This window comes from Dermacentor silvarum, chromosome 5, assembly GCF_013339745.2.
Source record: "Dermacentor silvarum isolate Dsil-2018 chromosome 5, BIME_Dsil_1.4, whole genome shotgun sequence".
Lineage (NCBI taxonomy): Eukaryota > Metazoa > Arthropoda > Arachnida > Ixodida > Ixodidae > Dermacentor > Dermacentor silvarum.
The window spans coordinates 47457765-47474149 of NC_051158.1; the positions used below are offsets into that span (position 1 = coordinate 47457765).

At 48.6% G+C, this 16385-nt stretch overlaps 1 protein-coding gene across 1 annotated transcript; it reads right to left on the reverse strand.

The window, feature by feature from the left end:
• Window positions 1-9054: 9054 nt before the first annotated feature.
• LOC125945626 (DNA-directed RNA polymerase III subunit RPC5-like) lies at window positions 9055-10714 on the reverse strand. Its single transcript, XM_049667821.1, has one exon. It carries the CDS (start codon window positions 10638-10640, stop codon window positions 9192-9194), a length of 1449 nt encoding a protein of 482 aa, XP_049523778.1. The 5' UTR covers window positions 10641-10714; the 3' UTR covers window positions 9055-9191.
• Window positions 10715-16385: the final 5671 nt, after the last annotated feature.

Genomic DNA, 16385 nt, shown 5'->3' on the forward strand with positions numbered 1-16385 from the left:
AGCGTGCACTGTGCATTGCACAGCTGTTGTGCAACCGTGCCAGCACCTCAGGGGCAAACAGTACTCGGTGTGATATGCATTGCTTTTTACTCCTTTTCCGTTATTAAAAAGGCTTAACTTAATTTAAAAATTTAATCCTACTTCTCAAAGATTTAATAAACAACTGTGAGTATAGTTTTATATTATTACAAAAAGAAACTAATTTATTTCTTGTCACATCACTCAATTGTTGGCTTGAATGCTTTGCCTGGAGGAGCTCAACACCTTCTAAAAAAAAAAAAAAAAAAGGCCAGTCATAAGACCCACATTTAGCACTATCGCCACTGTTGCGGATGATTAAAGTATATATTAAACTACGTAAAACAGTGCCAGGATGATCAGCGCTAATTTAAAAGGCTTCTGTGTTAAATCAGACTAGCTTGTGTTTACGATGTGGTGCGTTTGTCCTTGAAGCAGCTGCAATGTCGTATCCTCTTTAAACTCTAACGATACATTTACGTTGAGCGTTTGTTAAAGACACGTATTAAAGTAAGCTAGATTGGCAGATAGAGATTCACAGATTCGGCATCACTGGCACGCTGAAGTTTGTTAACACCGACCACGCTAGAGTGCTTTGCACTCGGAAAGAAACGGATGCATCCTATAAACTTTTCTCGACTTTTTCTTGCACGCACACACACACCAAGAAAGGAACACTTGAAATACTTAAAAATATCATGCAAGTTGTGTCGTCATCTCGATATCACCTGTGCCACTAATAATGAAAATTTATTTTTCTTGCGTGCGCGAGAAACGGTGTGTCGCAGCACGAAACTACCAGTCTACTCTGCATCCGTGTGTCGCTGAAGTATTCCTACTGAAACGTACCGTTTGGCATTCTGATATTTTCAAATATTTTCCGTATGCTTTCGTCATAATTATTACGAAATCTCCAGGGATTCCATACAAATTTCGTCTAATTCCCATCAAAATCGTATGCAAAACACACGGTAATTAATGGAGTGCACACGGAACGTTTTAGTAGGGATCCTTTAATAATCTGCTTTTAATATCGCGTTTTCTTTCTTTCTTTTCGTCCAAAACTCTAGCTACGAGGAAGAGTCCCAGCCGCCATGCTTCGTGGAAGGATCGCCGCATCGCACCCGAGACAAAACTGGTTTTCACAATGATCGTCCAGATCGTGTTTCATGTCTGAGATCATTGTGAAAGCTGATTTTGTTGACCGTTTCGCCGTGGGACGCACTGCAGACGACACCGACCGAAGCAAGCCGCATCTCGGAAGGACGGAGGGACTCGCACGGAGTCGACAAAAAAGGTATACAGTCGCACCCGGATATATCGAACACGCATATAACGAATCATCGTGTATAACGAACAGCAGTAACATCTTGAAAATGTTTGTATAAAATTTTTATCTTATATATCGAGTTACGTATACCATCGAACCCGGATATATCGATCCCACATGTAACGAATTATTCTGCATATTGTATAAAATTTTTATGTTGTATATCGAATTACCTATACAGTCGAACCCGGATATATCGAATCTGAAGGGCATCACAAAAAAAAAAAAAGAAAACTGTCAGCCCTTCTCACTCGCCTTTCAACAGGCAAGAAGACTGGGAAGAAGCCGTCAAGAGCGACGACCTTCAAGTCAAGCTCCGGGCTCTCCAAAGGGCCTGCGAAAGGGCTGAAGATCACGCTCTTCCGCCCCCGGTGCAGGTGCGGCCCGCGACTACGACAAAATAGTCCCTTAGGACAAAATAAAGTTTTTTGACCGACTGTCTGTCTGTCAGTACTTCCACTGGGGTGGAGATGGAAGGCCGGCGAAGGTTGGTAGGCTTCGTAGGCTCTCTGTTATTGGTCGTTATCATCCCGCAAGCGTGGGTGTTTAGCCCAGTGGGTAAGACATTCGGCTTCTGAGCCTGGGTTCGTAGGCTCGAAACTCACCATCGCCAGCTTTTTTCTTTCGAGTTTATTGTGAGTTACACATTTCTTTCTTTATATCGATTCGTCTGACGTGACGGATGGACGGACGGATGGACGGACGGGTTTACTCGTTGGGTAGGCATAGAAATGCTTACGCATTAAATACAAATACAATTTGGGGGGGGGGGGGGTGTAGTGCTTGAGCCATTTGGCAAAGAACAAGTTAGGTCGCATACGCGCGATGCCCTCCAAGGAGCAGCACTATGGCACACTCGAAGACGGATGACTCTGTTGTCATTACAGAGGCTAAGACTTGGTAACGAGAAACGTGTAAGTACACACCTGCTTGATCTTACAATAGACTGCGGTGTGTTTTAGAATGAATGAATAAATAGACACAGGCGCTAACGTGTCCTTGCGTACGCTGGTCACGGGGCCGCTGGCTTCCCACAGAAAGTGTTCCCAAGTTCTCCTATAGGATTATGCGTTAACTTTTGGAACCAGTAAGTAAACTGATGTGTTGTCGCGGACAACTGATCGAATTAGGGCTAACTATGACGCTTTCTTTCGCTTCTATTACTGCCGATACTTGTAATGCCAGCATGATTTCGGCCTGTCAGCTTATAGTGTGATGCTTATACCATCTTTGGCGATTGGATAAATCCTGGTGCGAGATCTTACTCTCGAGTTATTTGTTGCGAAAGGTTTCTACACATTTGAAACTTCTTGTTCACGTTGCGTTTATCTATGCTTGCATACCGGCTTGGTCCACAGCTAAGACGGAGGCTGGATGTCATCTTCGGGCAACCTGCAGTCCACGGAAATTTGGGAAGATCGTGGGGACAAGACGCATATAGGAAACAAAAAACTCGAGTACTCTGGTTGTCTTCTACTCGAAGTGACGTCCGCACGGCCCGCTAATTATTCCTCTTTAAGACGTCTGGCTCGTTTGACGCAATTCGGTTCTTCGACGTGCCGCTCCTTGACGGAACCATTCTCCTTCCCATTGCGAGGCTGGCAGTGAAAGACGACAGTTGCTCGACCGCGACTCGTGTTGCGAACGGTACTCAATCGTGAAGCTGCTGCCGCCCACCGCGTGTGCTCACTGCATACGGCATGCGAAGCTCACATTAGAGAAGCCCATGTATCATCTAGCCGGCAAGAAACACAACGATGAATTTAGTTGGAAGTTAATGCTTAATTGTGCTTGTCTCGTGGCTTCTGCGTCCGCGTTCTTGCTGCGCGCTGGAAGTAATGAAACACAAAGCTAGCCCGGTAATTGAATGATCGTAGAGTAAAACTAGGACTATTTAATTTCTAAACCAAAGTAGGTTACCGGCGAGTCTGCTGTCGCTGAGTGCCGTATATAGGAACTGTGAAAGCAGACACAAATGCGTTTGCAAGTATGTGACATTGAAATGTGTACTAGCTCGTGGTTGCCGACCCGGATAGTTGGAGCCATTAGCCCGGTACCAGCGTTCCTTGCTCGTTTGAAACGTACTAACAGATCGTCAGCCGTACTATACTGGAACTTCAGCCGGCCCAGAGTGCTCTGTTGAATTTTTCCTACCGCTGACAACCCCAGCATGCTTCCGTTATTTCGCTCATAACTGAAGCATGCTGGGGTTGCTTGTTAGGAAATAACAATTAACTTCCACTGCGCTTTCTCTGGCTTCATATTCTGTCACGTCTGATGATTGTGAATTGTGCTGGAAGTTAGTTCTTTTTTTTCTTGGTTCTAAGTCAGTACTTATTCAGCGTGATCATGAAATAATGTTGCAGTTAGTAGTGGAACTTGGGATCGCCTTGCCGTCTCCTTCATGTCTTTCGTTGTCACCTGGCACCATTTGAAAGCCATGACAAGCCAGCTGGGCGTACAGTCATCATCATCATCATCAGCAGCAGCAGCAGCAGCAGCAGCAGCAACAGCAGCCGCCGCCGCGCCGCCGCCGCCTATATTTTATGTCCACTGCAGGACGGAGGCCTGTCCCTGCGATTTCCAATTACCCCTGTCTTGGCTAGCTGAATCCGACTTGCGCCTGCAAATTTCCTAACTTCATCACCCCACCTAGTTTTCTGCCGTCCTCGACTGCGCTTCCTTTCTCTTGGAAACCATATCCTACGCACTACATGGCCTGCCCAGCTCCATTTTTTTCTCTTAATGTCAATTAGAATATCGGCTATCCCCATTTGCTTTCTGATCCACACCGCTCTTTTCCTGTCTCTTAACGTTAGGCATAACATTTTTTGTTCGATCGCTATTTATGCGGTCCTTAACTTGTTCTCGAGCCTCTTCGTTAGCCTCCAAGTTTCTGCCCCATACGTTAGCATCAGTTAAATGCAGTGATTGCACACTTTTCTTTTCAACGACAGTGGTAAGCTCCCAGTCAGGATTTGGCAATGCCTGCCATATAGTACGCTATGCCAAATATTATACATTGTAAAACATTGATCCGCCGCTCACCACTGTATATGTGGCGTCTCCTACAGTCGCTGTGTTGCTGTCAGACGTCGTTTAAGCCCCATAAAATGAACAAATACGCAGTTGGTGACCCCAAAACCAACATACTGCAAAGCGCTGAGTGGATTACTAATTTATAATTAATATCACCGTGACGCAAGCTTGGGCTAGTTGTTTTGGCATAAGGAATGGTAAAGCGGGGCGATCGAAAGACGTGGACGAAAAGAAAAACGAAAGACACACAAACACACAGGAGTTGTGTGTGACTACGTGTGTTTTTAACGTACAGGATGGTCGTTCATTCTGTTCAGCTGACTATAGGTAGGCCATTGAGGCATTCGAGATTGGAAGCAAAGATTGCTTGAGCTGCCCCATCTGTTTCTTTGACAACAAAGGAAATTCTGTTCTCTTCGCGGTAGCGGCCTGTGAGGGACGGTTTTGTTGCAATGTAACCTATCCTAATGACAGTCTGAAGGGCGCAAACAAATGCACATGCTATGCATAGCGAAAGAAAAAAAATTAGCGTGGCTTGCACTAGTGGCGCAAGGCTGAAGAAACAGCGGAGCTGACCTGCACCTAGCTGGTCCTGGCCTTATGGGCTATGCTTTTCCGGAATTTATTGATTATTGATCGATTGTCGATTACTTATTTATTAGCTATCGATTGGTCCTCGCAAGGTATTAGCCACCTTTTTGGGCTAGGCTGGGCACTACCAAGCTATCCCCAGCATTTTCCGGAATTTATTGATTATTGATTGATTATTTATTAGCTATTGATTGACGATCGCAAGGTATTGGCCACGTATTTGGGTTAGGCTACGCACTACTAAGTCATTCCCAGCATTTCCCGAATTGTATTTATTATTGATCGATTATCGATTAGCTATTGATTGGCTATCGATTGGCTATCGCAAGGTGAAGCGAGGCGCAGCTGTGCCCAGTGACGTCATCACTAGGCGACTTCTTGAGAATGCTATGCGGGGAAACGAAAAGCTTAAACAGCTCCGCTGTTAAAATATGAGACAGACAAACGGAGAGCTCCATTTTGACTGGCTTCTCTGTCCTCTTGTGTGCCCCGTTTTCGCTACACTTTACGTAATGCAATACCAGCTAGCTCATCAGTCCGCTCTTTTCTCCTGCAGTCCAACCAACCTCCCATACCGTTCATATCAGCGTTTCTCCCCAAGTTGTAGCCATATTTCGGCTCAATCTAGAGTTTTACAGTTGTCCGTGAACATAATAGCCTTCACGTACTACAGCGTTATCGGAGACGTGAACGGTGGCATCTGCACTGGTAACGATATCTTGCGACATATTGTCAAACTAGAACGGGTTAGAAACATTTTCGTGTTACATGGGTGTTGTTGAGAAAGACATTAAGCAGTTCCAACGCAGATGTCGTGGTGTATGTGAATACAAAGCTTTAAAGGGACACTAAAGGCAAATACTAAGCCAACGTGGACTGTTTGAATATTCCAGAAACCTTGTAACGCTTGTTTCATGTCAAGAAATAACTTAGTTTTCGACAAAATTACATCTGAAGGGTCCGAATACCTCTATCGCAATTCAAATCTCCCGCCACCCATCTGGGAGTGGTGACGTTGCATACGCCATCACCACCCTTTTCTGCTGGCGGTACGGTTGGAGAAACTGAGCCAGGACAGAGCAGTGGATTCGCCGCTGCAACTGCCTTTGGTCAAGTGGCGTGGACCGTTAGAGCATCCCGCGACATCACATGGAAATGGAATTCCCTGCTACTGCCACTTTGTGCGAGTTTCGCGAGCCAGAAAAACCAGCGCATCACTACGCGATAACGAAACTACTGAAACGGGAAAGCGTGGGCGGCGCACAGCGGAGCGAAAACGGAACCTTTCGACCACCCGCGTCGTTGTGGAGGGTGATGTCAATGGGTTCTTTTTTTTTTCTAGAACCGAAATAGAACTGCACAAATAGCAGTTTCTTGCCTCTTATAATTCAATACAATAATGCTTTTTTATAACGAGTCGCTGAGTAATATTGACAAAAATTAAACGAGGAGTGCCTTCGTCATCGGGCAAGTACTTGAATGTCTCTAATGGTGTCCTGCATGTACTTCAATTTCCCGATTACTAAGGATCTGTTCGCGATGATATTGACGCCTTAGAGATTCTCGAGCACTAATCTATCACTTTAGCTTGACCTAATACTTCCCTGTAGTGTCCCTTTAATGAGGCGGTTAAAAAATTGCTGTACAAATAAAGGCGGCGCGCGCAGTTTCGTTTACTTTTATCCCACGTAACGTGTCATGAGGTGCAATGCGGTTATGCTTATGCCACGGTTTGTGCATCCTGATTGTCACGACTTCTGCATCACTTGGGTCACTTTGGCATACACGTGGTAAACATATTCGTGGCTTCTACACCGCTTGTCACACTAGCGCACAGGGGATTAGCCTATAATGGGCACACGCCAAGTGGCATATACCGAATGGCTAAATCATAGAAAATCAAGTAAACTGAAGAAGGGCCGCTGAATATAATGAACTATTCTATTAAGAGGTCGGTGTGGCTTACCAGATGCCTATCAGCCGAAATTACGTGCTCAGGTTGTATGTGGTATGCCTTAGAGTGCAGCTCTCAGGCGTCCGTTCCTGCGGTGAGCGTCGGCGTCTTTCGTAACTGAGCGAACGAGCACAGCGAAAGATGAAAGAGCGAATGCGGAAGACTGTGATAGCTAAGAGAGGAAAGCGGAGGAGGGGGGTATGGTGAAAGGTGAAAAGAAAAGCGTAGTGCCGCGCAAGACAGGCTCTGCGGAGCTACGAGATGGCGCCAGAGTAGCGCGCGTCGTCAGTTCACTGATGAACTGACGACGATACCATATATGGAAACCGATACCATATATGGATACCGATACCATATATGGAAACAAAGCGCTGCATGAGCGGAGGTCTGTCTGCGGCGGCTGCTGTGAATCGCGCCCACGCGTCACCCACGCGCTGCCTCTCGCGATCTCCCGATTAGCGAGGCAGTCGCTCCACACTTCGCTCCGTTTGCAACGTGCCGCGCGAGACACATTGTTCGCGCCAGCCAATATATCGCGACATGAAAACACGTATAGAGCTGCACTCAAATTTCGTATTAGGGAGTACCGTTATCTTCGGTCAATTTTTTTGCGCTAGACGGAAGTGCGCTTTTTCGCACTACTTTGGCGGTTACCATACACTGCTTATAAAAGCCGTTTTGCTGGTACTTGCCTTCGGACCACGTATAAGATTCGTATATAAGCTGACTACCTACGCCAAACTGTGGCGAAGGGGAGAGCAAATTTTCACTTTAAATTCGAAAGGCTCGATAATAAAGGTAAGGTCGCTGTAGACATTTTGCAGCGGTTGCTATACGCGTAGTGCTAGTGCGCGTTGACGAAGCGCCCTGCGCAGTGCGCTCGGGAAAGGAGGCAGCTGCGTCACTCCTTCGTAGTTTTCTGCGTCGTCGCTCGTGCTACTCTGTTTGATTCACGTTTTCGGAGCAGAATAAGGACTACCCTTGGCGCGTGCGTGGAGGTCAATACTACAAGGCATGTCGAAGAAGAATAGTTGCGCGTTCGGGTGCTCAAATACCTGCAAAATAACTTGCCGGTGACGCGGTTTTAATCATTCCCCGCGGGGCAGAAACGGCAGCAGTGGATCGCCGCCGTTCTGCGGGAAATTTCTTGTTCTCATGCTTTCGTTTGTCATCTGCGTGTTTTATTGCACTCGATCATGTTTGCACGGGTAAGCCTAACCTAACCTAACCTTACCTAACTGATGCCCTACCAATCTTTTGTTCAGTTTAACCTAACCAAACCTAACCTAACTCATGGCCTACCCATGCTTTGTTCGGTTTGTCCGCGGTGCAGCATGCGGGTCAAACTAAGTTATGAATGCCGCTTGCTACTTATATACTGTCTTGCCGCTTCTTTACCTGATGCTTCTTACCCTGAAGGCCGCGAATGCACGCAGAATTGCCGTGCGACTGGCCGCTCGAGGCACTCGTTGGATCTGCTGCAGTTTATTCCTTCGTCACTGCTGCCTACAACAAAAAGAAATCGCTTATACAAATTTATATACAACATGTCTGTAATGAAAGGGTTGAAGTCTTCGCTTTTTAAAGAAAAGAATCGGTGACTGATAAAGTACTTCAGGTATTAGACGTCAACTTATAAAATATCATTGTGGACGCCCTACTGTTCAACATGAGTAGCAATTGGGGCTGGTATTTTAATAATGTTCTCCGTGTAACAGTGAACCGTACAATATCCACTCTTTCCTTGACGCCATGTTGGTCGTCTGGTGATCTTTGCATTCCAAGCTTATCCCTCGCCCCACATATGAGAAAGCTAAACCTACAAAACCTCTCCCTCCGCCGCTACCTAATATATAGAACTCACTGCCCTTGCGACAGAACGGATAGTTGTAGCAAAGCGTGCACTATACCACAATGCCAAGAAAGCGCAACTCCAAAGAAGCAGTTTTAATCATTTAATACCGACAGAAAAACCATGAAAGACGTAGTGACGAAGTTGTGCCGCAGACAGGCCGGATCCAGCTTCCCTGATGAGTTCAATATCGCAGTCGATCCAACAGGTTAGACATGGCCCATCCTGGTTACAGAACGTTCCAGTACTAGACCGCAGCGCGATAAAACAACAAATTTTTCGACGACGTGGTCTTCACGGGAGCCTAATGTTACTGATTCATGGCTAAAAGCTCTCACCAACCAACTGCGATAGCTTGAGTTCGGACCATTTTAGACTTTAATGTTACTAGCTGTTGTTGCAGCGGATCATTCCGCCATTTTGCTGAGCTTCGTGACCGGACTACCGCAGGAAGACCTCGGCGTGCTTTCCAGTGTCTTGGACGTTGTCCGACGACGGCAAGCCTTGTTTCCACTGCCATCGTTCGAAGAAGACTCTCCATGATCTCTTTGCTTCTTCTGCAGTCGCGCCATCACGGACGGGCGGAACGTCCTCGAAAGAGCCACGCGCCGGTCGCGCCACACCCGGTGTTGTTTCAGAACCACGTCAGGGTGAGCTTTCGTGAAGTCGGAGTCGCACGGCAGGAGGAACTCCCAGCCGTCAGGGGTCGGCCTGGCGATGTCCTCCAGGAGAGCCCTGATGTCTTCATGGGGAAGTGAACAGAGGCCTTGCCTGAGGGTGTCGGTGAACGCGGACTCCACGACGTGCCTTGTCTCGGTGTACATGTACAAGAGCAGGTCGCGGGCGTTGCACAACGTCTTCTCGCGTATTTGCAGTGGCTTCAGCTTCTTTTCGCTTATGCCTTCCCACGGGTAGAGCTCCTCACTCTTCACCACCCAGCAGCCCTGTACCAGAACCGCCGCGTACTGCAGGATGTTGAGGACGGACTCTTCGCTAGCCGTGCACGGCAGCACCGACATCAGTTTGCCGAAGTCAATCACCTTGACGTTTCGGAGGATGGCCGTTATCTGGTCTTCGAGCGGCAGGCAGCTGATGTCGTGCATGGACAGCTCCTGCGAGCTGAACTCGCCTGGCAAGGCGTGAATCTGCGAACGGGCTTCGTTTGGATGCTGTGCCATTGGCTTCCCTGTGAGAAGCCTCCGCAGATAGCGTTCCCCAGGACGAGACGAGACGTGTCGCTCGCTCCGGGGTCCTACTAGTAGCTCCCTCTCGGTGAGAGACGTCTCGGAGTAACAGTAGTGGACTGTAGCGTCCACCCATGGTTCGCTTTCGCTCTCGCGTTGCAACTGCGCAAAGCGCCGCTGGCGAACGTGTTTGAAACGTTCGGCACCGTCGTTTTCGTTGACGTAGACCTCAGCCTGCGTGGTCAGATCGTTGTTCGCGCAGTCACTCTCCGGCGCTATGCCGCCGCTTTCGTCCACTGCTCGTAGTGGTGGCATTGCCTTGGCGTCGGCGTCCGACGATTGGTCCGCAGGATGGTGCAACGCCGGTGCCATGCTTACGATTGCGTGAAGGGGCGTCAGGTGAAGCTCGCCCGGCAGGAGAAGGCCCATGGCGTAGTTTTCAGGACGAGTGTTCGAAACCGTGGACATGACGATGTGCTTGTCCATCGACGTCTTAGCCCCTCCATCACTGTGCTTGGTGGCGCCGGTGTTCGCCGGGCTAGTGTTCACTTTCGCCGAATTTTCACGACTGGCGCCGCTGGTCTTAGGTTCCGGATTTATTGACGAGCCGGGTTCCACTTTCATGGAACGTCGAACTCCATCGCTTGTCCCAGGCTCCACATTTATACCCATTACGGGCCCTGCGCTGGTGGCGTCAGTCGGTAGCTCCACCTCCACATTCGCAACACCTTCCAAGGACTTATTCTTCACCGTCTCCCCGAAGTAGGTGCTCGCATTCGGTACCGTTATCAGTGGCCGTTCAACGGTAGCGTGCGCCTGATGTTCCTGTACAACTTCCGCGGCGACATCGGTGTCCGATGTCGTCGCATCACCGATGAATTGTCGAGCTGGCTCCACGTCGTAGCTCGGGTCGTCGTTGTTGGGGGCGAACTCGAGTTCGATCTTCCGCTCTTCGGGATTGACTCGCGCCGCGATGCATTCCTCGTCGTAGTGAGCGTCGGGCTTCCACTGCGGGTACTGGACGAGGTACAAGTGGTCGGCCAATGCCTGGGAGACGTAAACGTCCAACTCGGCGACGACCTCGTCATCGTCCTCTGTGAGGCCCGCTGCGACACCAGACGACGAGGAGGCCGCCGCCATGAAGCTGCTCGCTGGACTTCTTCGTTCTCCCCTTCTCAATGTCGGAGCTCGCCAGCGCGTGGTCAATGCCGCATTAAGCGGCCAGATTGAGTGATATTGTGAAGAAACATTAGGAAGAACTCGGAAACTATATTTTTGGTAACTTGTTTCGGCAGTAGCTCCCAGACAACAGTTCCCGACCGGTGGCGCCGTGGCGGATCACACCGTTTTAGATGCACGCGGCAGGCCGCATCTTTTTTAACACGATAGCGTTAAGGCCCCCGTGTCGCAGAAAATCCGGCGTCGGCAACCGGCGTCGGCGTGCGATGTCGGCGGGTGGCGGAGGAAATCATCCTCAGCAACGCAGGCCCTCCGAATATATTGTATCGTGAGCTACACTGGCCGAGGTTGAGCAGTTTCGCGTGGCTCCTGCAGAGCCGTGCTGCGCATGCGCGAGGAGCCGTGACGTCACACGGCGCACAGCTGGCGCCCCGGGCGTTTGCCCGACGTTTGCGCTGGGCGTTTGTCAGTGTGGTATAGCCACGGAGAAGGAGAGCGAAATTGCTGCTCAGTGGCGCAGAAGAGCGGAGAAGCTTAACTCATCGGATCCCGAAGTAGTCGCCTGGCAATTAGCGGTTGAGCGTAGGAAGAACGAACAGAAGAAGGCTAAACGTGCTGCGGAGACACCGGAGCAAATGGAGGAACGTCTAGCAAAGCGGCATCGCCAGGAGGCTGAGCGACGTGCCCGACCATCTCACCAGCAGCAACAACAAGACGCCGTCGATGACGTCAACGCTCGCCTATTGACCGACTACACGGTGAAACTTAGCGAAAGCGCCAGTGTGACTCGGACCTTAGAGACGGACTTCGTAAAGAATCCGTTTGGATACGTGTGCGACGTGTGTGAAAAACTGTGGCACATGAAAGACTTGACGCCGGTAAGTAGTGCCATGCGTGAAACATTGAGTTTAGCGGCGCCGCCTGAGTGGGGTGAAACCGTGGCGCGGGTTTGTACAACGTGCAAGAACTTTCTCGTTAAGCAGAAGATTCTACTCTTTAGCGTTACCAATGGGTATCGTTACCCGCCCATGCCACCAGGCCTACCGGTTCTGAACGATGTGGCCGAACGTTTACTTTCGCCACGGATTCCCTTCGTTCAGATCTGTCGTCTAATGAACTGGAGAAATGGTCAGTTTGGCATTAAGGGACCCGTGGTGAACGTGCCGGTAGACACGGATGAGATGCTAAAGCAGTTGCCTCGCAGCTTGGAAGATAAGTGTATAGTGGTGAACATAAAGAGGACAATGTTTGCCAAGACAATGTGCTTGGACCATGGGTTGAGGTACTGAGAGACTCGCCGCTGTATGAACACTACGGCATAAACATTGACGAGGCACGTTTGGAGAGGCTGTATCGGGAAGCAGTCGCGCCAGACGAAGACGTTAACGTGGAGGCTTGTCCGGATCTCGCCGATTTAGATGATCCGATGAATGTGGCCACAGCTTTGACATTGGACCAGCATAGTTTGGCGTACGATTAAGACGCGGTCTTAACCAATGCACCGGGAGAGGGCAAGAGACCTGTCAGCATGTTGTATGATACTCATGCCGAGGAGCTGTCTTTCCACCAGATATACTTAGGCCAGGATCGTTGTATAGCCCCAGAAGCTAAACCTACTCCGTTCTCCATTGCCTCGAGTGAGATTCGGAGGAAAGATAGACGGGGTGCTTAGCCGATGCACGTACTGTACATGGATCTATGAAGGTGTTGTGTCACCATGTTTCGTCGCAGATGACTATGGTGTATCGGAACAACGCGACAACTCGTAAGACGACCCAATGGGGAACCACCATTCATCTTGTGTATCACAGACAGACAATCAATTCAAAATACTGCGTTGGGGCCATAGAGGCAGCAGCGTGTTACTACACTGACCACCGAGCCGTCTTTGGGGAAATAGAGAAGCAACCATACGTTGAGCAAAAAAATAAATGAATAAATAAATATACATGTGTCACATAATGCGTATACCGTGTGTGTGTCATTGAAACAGCAGTAAGCATGATAATCAAGCTAATCCTAGACAACCAGGAAAGCTAAGAATAACCAGCTGAACCTTCGCTCATGCTACGTATATCCTCGCATAGCCGAGCTAAGCCACTGCTAATATTTAGGTACATGTATATGCCACGCCTTCTTAGATGACATGCTATATATGCGGGTGATATTGCCACACCATTAAATCATTAATGCGGCTCATACCATGTCTTGCATTCTTGGCAAAGCTATTCCTCGGAATTTTGAGAATGACACTCCACAAACAAATGTCATGAAACAAAACACCCACAGCGCATACCTTTTATGTTAAATCTTCTCAGACTGCAATATTAAAAGTCCGAAACAAAAACGGAAACCTGAAAATTATAGAGTTTTTTGGCGCGGCTGTGCAATATCTCCTAGGGAGCCTACATGGAAGCGCTGTACCTCAGGGATATCTCCCTAATATCTCCGTGATCGCCCCACGCAAGAGGCCGCGTTTCTACCAGAAAGCTCGCCTTCGTGCATAGCGTTCGCCGCCACTGTTTCCCGGTAACCATTACGGTTGCTTAAGCTGCAGTTGTCGGGAAGCGGGAAAAGCAGTCGGGAATCTTAAAATGCTGTCGCGTTCCACTCTTAAAAGCGAAGCTAAAGCGCCCTCCATTTTTTTCAAGCGAAGCTTGTATACTTACATCGTTACATCGCCGCCTGCGCCGGCGATGTAACGTTAAAAAAATCTGCTGCTCTCAGAGCTGCAGAGGTGGTCGGCACGCGCTCGTGCCACTGCTCCCGCGTTCATCGTCGTCTGCTTCCACAGCTGGCTGCATTGGCGCTAATTATTCCAGCGTAGACTAACTTTCTGTGGTCGTAATGGGGAGGCTGCGTTTACGGGGGTATGCCCCATTTATTGTCTTATATACGTAACGGACAGATTTAATTTTGAAGAAATTCAAGGAAATCCATCCCGAATGAATGCGCTTGCGAAAGGGCTCGTCGCCGACGTGCCGATTCTATCGTGAGGGCTTCCGAAGCCCAGGCGAAACGTCAGCGAAGAGCCGCGGACCGCGAGTTGAGGGAGCGCGATGTTGAGGCTAAACATTAGTGCCGTCTCGCCCTCGAGGAACCGGACAACGGTGGTGCACGCCTCCGCAACGCTAGCGCCAGTTTCCCCGGTGCGACGGCAAGGTTTCAACGCGAGTTTCTCGACAGGAACTTCGGAGCCAGCTGTAGTGCGTGTGACCGGTTGTGGTTCGAGCACAACGTGGTACTCGTCAGTGCAATTCGTTCGGAGGAACACTGACGAAACACACGACAAGCTTCGATTACCCCCTTTTCCTTGACAGGGGAAGGGCTACTATTTTGTTCTTACAGCGACGCGCTATACCTCTACCAGCCAAGGCAATTTTCGTGTCGGCGTAAGCAAAAAACGCCAGGCTAAAAATTGAATACAAACAGCGTATCTCCTTTGAAATCAGGTCTACAGCTTACATCTCAGCACTGGTTTTCAAAAGGAAAACTACAAAACAAGCATCAAAACCACATGATGGATGATAAGGCGCGTGTGAAGAATGGAACAACCTCCGACGCGTTCCGGTAAAGATTAGGTTTGCTGCTGCTTCGAAAGGGGTTGACGTCATTCAAAACCTTCGTGAAACGAGTGTCTCTGGTTTTACTCTTTGTAGAGCCACGTGTGTGAATTCAAGTGACGTCACAATGGGTAATCATTGTATGTGTCGTTTACAGCGTTCGTTCTCCCGCGTGTGTTTCCCGGTAAAGATATCGGCTGCGTAAGCTACTCCGAGTGGTAAAGTACCCAGCAGCATAGAAATTACGTAGTGACGTCACCACGGTCTAGCAACTCATTCAGTTCATTCCACGCTACCATGGGTAGCCCACGGAAAGTAAAGACACGAGAAGAACAGTGTGAGTATAATGTCGTTGTGAAGCTATAAAGGGTATGGTTAAATACATTTCATTTGTCTCTGGTTTCACTCTTTGTAGAACCACGTGTGTGAATTCAAGTGACGTCACAATGGGTAATCGTTGTGGGTGTCGTCTACAGCTTCGCTGCCCAACCACCTTCACAGCGAAGATTGGTGCCACAGTTGCTTTTTTATCCAGAGACCGTGGCGCATGCCTCTGGCGCGTCTGGCGTGTCATTGTATTGTCGCTAGGTGATGCAAGAAACCTATTTGGGTTACAGAATGGGTACCAAGAGAACGGAAGCACAGTCGAGGACGGCAGAAAACTAGGTGGGTAGATGAAGTTAGGAAATTTGTAGGCGCAAGTCAGAATCAGCTGGCGCAAGGCAGGAGTAATTGGAGATCGCAGGGAGATGCCTTCCTTCTGCAGTAGGCATAAAAATAGGCTGATGATGATGAACACAAGAGACATAAGTCGCAAAGTATAATTTCATTTATACGCAAAACTTTTTTAGTTATAGGGGGAAAGAATAAAAAAATGCAAATAAAAGGTCTGTTAACTCCATTTCACATTATTTTTTTCCGATGCTCGGGTCAGCTAACGCCTGGCATCAATCCTAGCATTACGTACTTGCTGTTGCCATTTTCGCCGAGTGTCCGCTCTTGTTGAATTTCCTTCTCTATGGGCTCCCTGCAAACGCCGATATCACGCCGTCGTCTTGCGGTACAAATTATAAACAAATATTCCAACGGCTTATAATTCATTCACATTCGGAGTTGTTAGCATAAAAGCTATGAAGCAAGGTTGAAGTGGTCTTGCAAATAATTGTTTATGTTATGAATGGCTATTATGGTATTTAGATATTCAGACGAAATTTTCAAATAAACTTGAGCTAGCACGATGTTTTTCCATGTAGACATGTTATTGGAGGTTGTTCGAGAGGGACGGTCTGTGTCAGTAGTCAGAGTGACGACGTGACGTGGGAAAACAGTAGCCTTTATTTGGGAGAACTTTTTCCCGTAAGCGAGCTTGTGGCGAAACTATTCGGCGGCGGCGAAAACAGCATGCATGGTCGAGCGCCGGCGGAAAGAATGCCAGCGTTAATCAAACGGATCTCCAGGAACACGCTTGCGACGCGACGCTGCACACGAGTTAAAAACGGTGCGGCGCAAAGAAACGGACACCAACAGAAAAAAACGCATGTGGCAATATGCAGATGCAGTGCGTTCGTCCAAAGCGTTGGTTCGTCTGTTCACTCGTCAGCTTGGTGCTAGCTGCAACGTCCGTTCTTCAGGAACATTTTGCCTTGTTTTCATGCTTTCACGCAAAAATGTTTCA

Excerpts from the sequence above, each read along its gene's own strand:
- LOC125945626 (XM_049667821.1), bottom strand. The coding sequence starts at position 10,640 with ATGGGTATAAATGTGGAGCCTGGGACAAGCGATGGAGTTCGACGTTCC.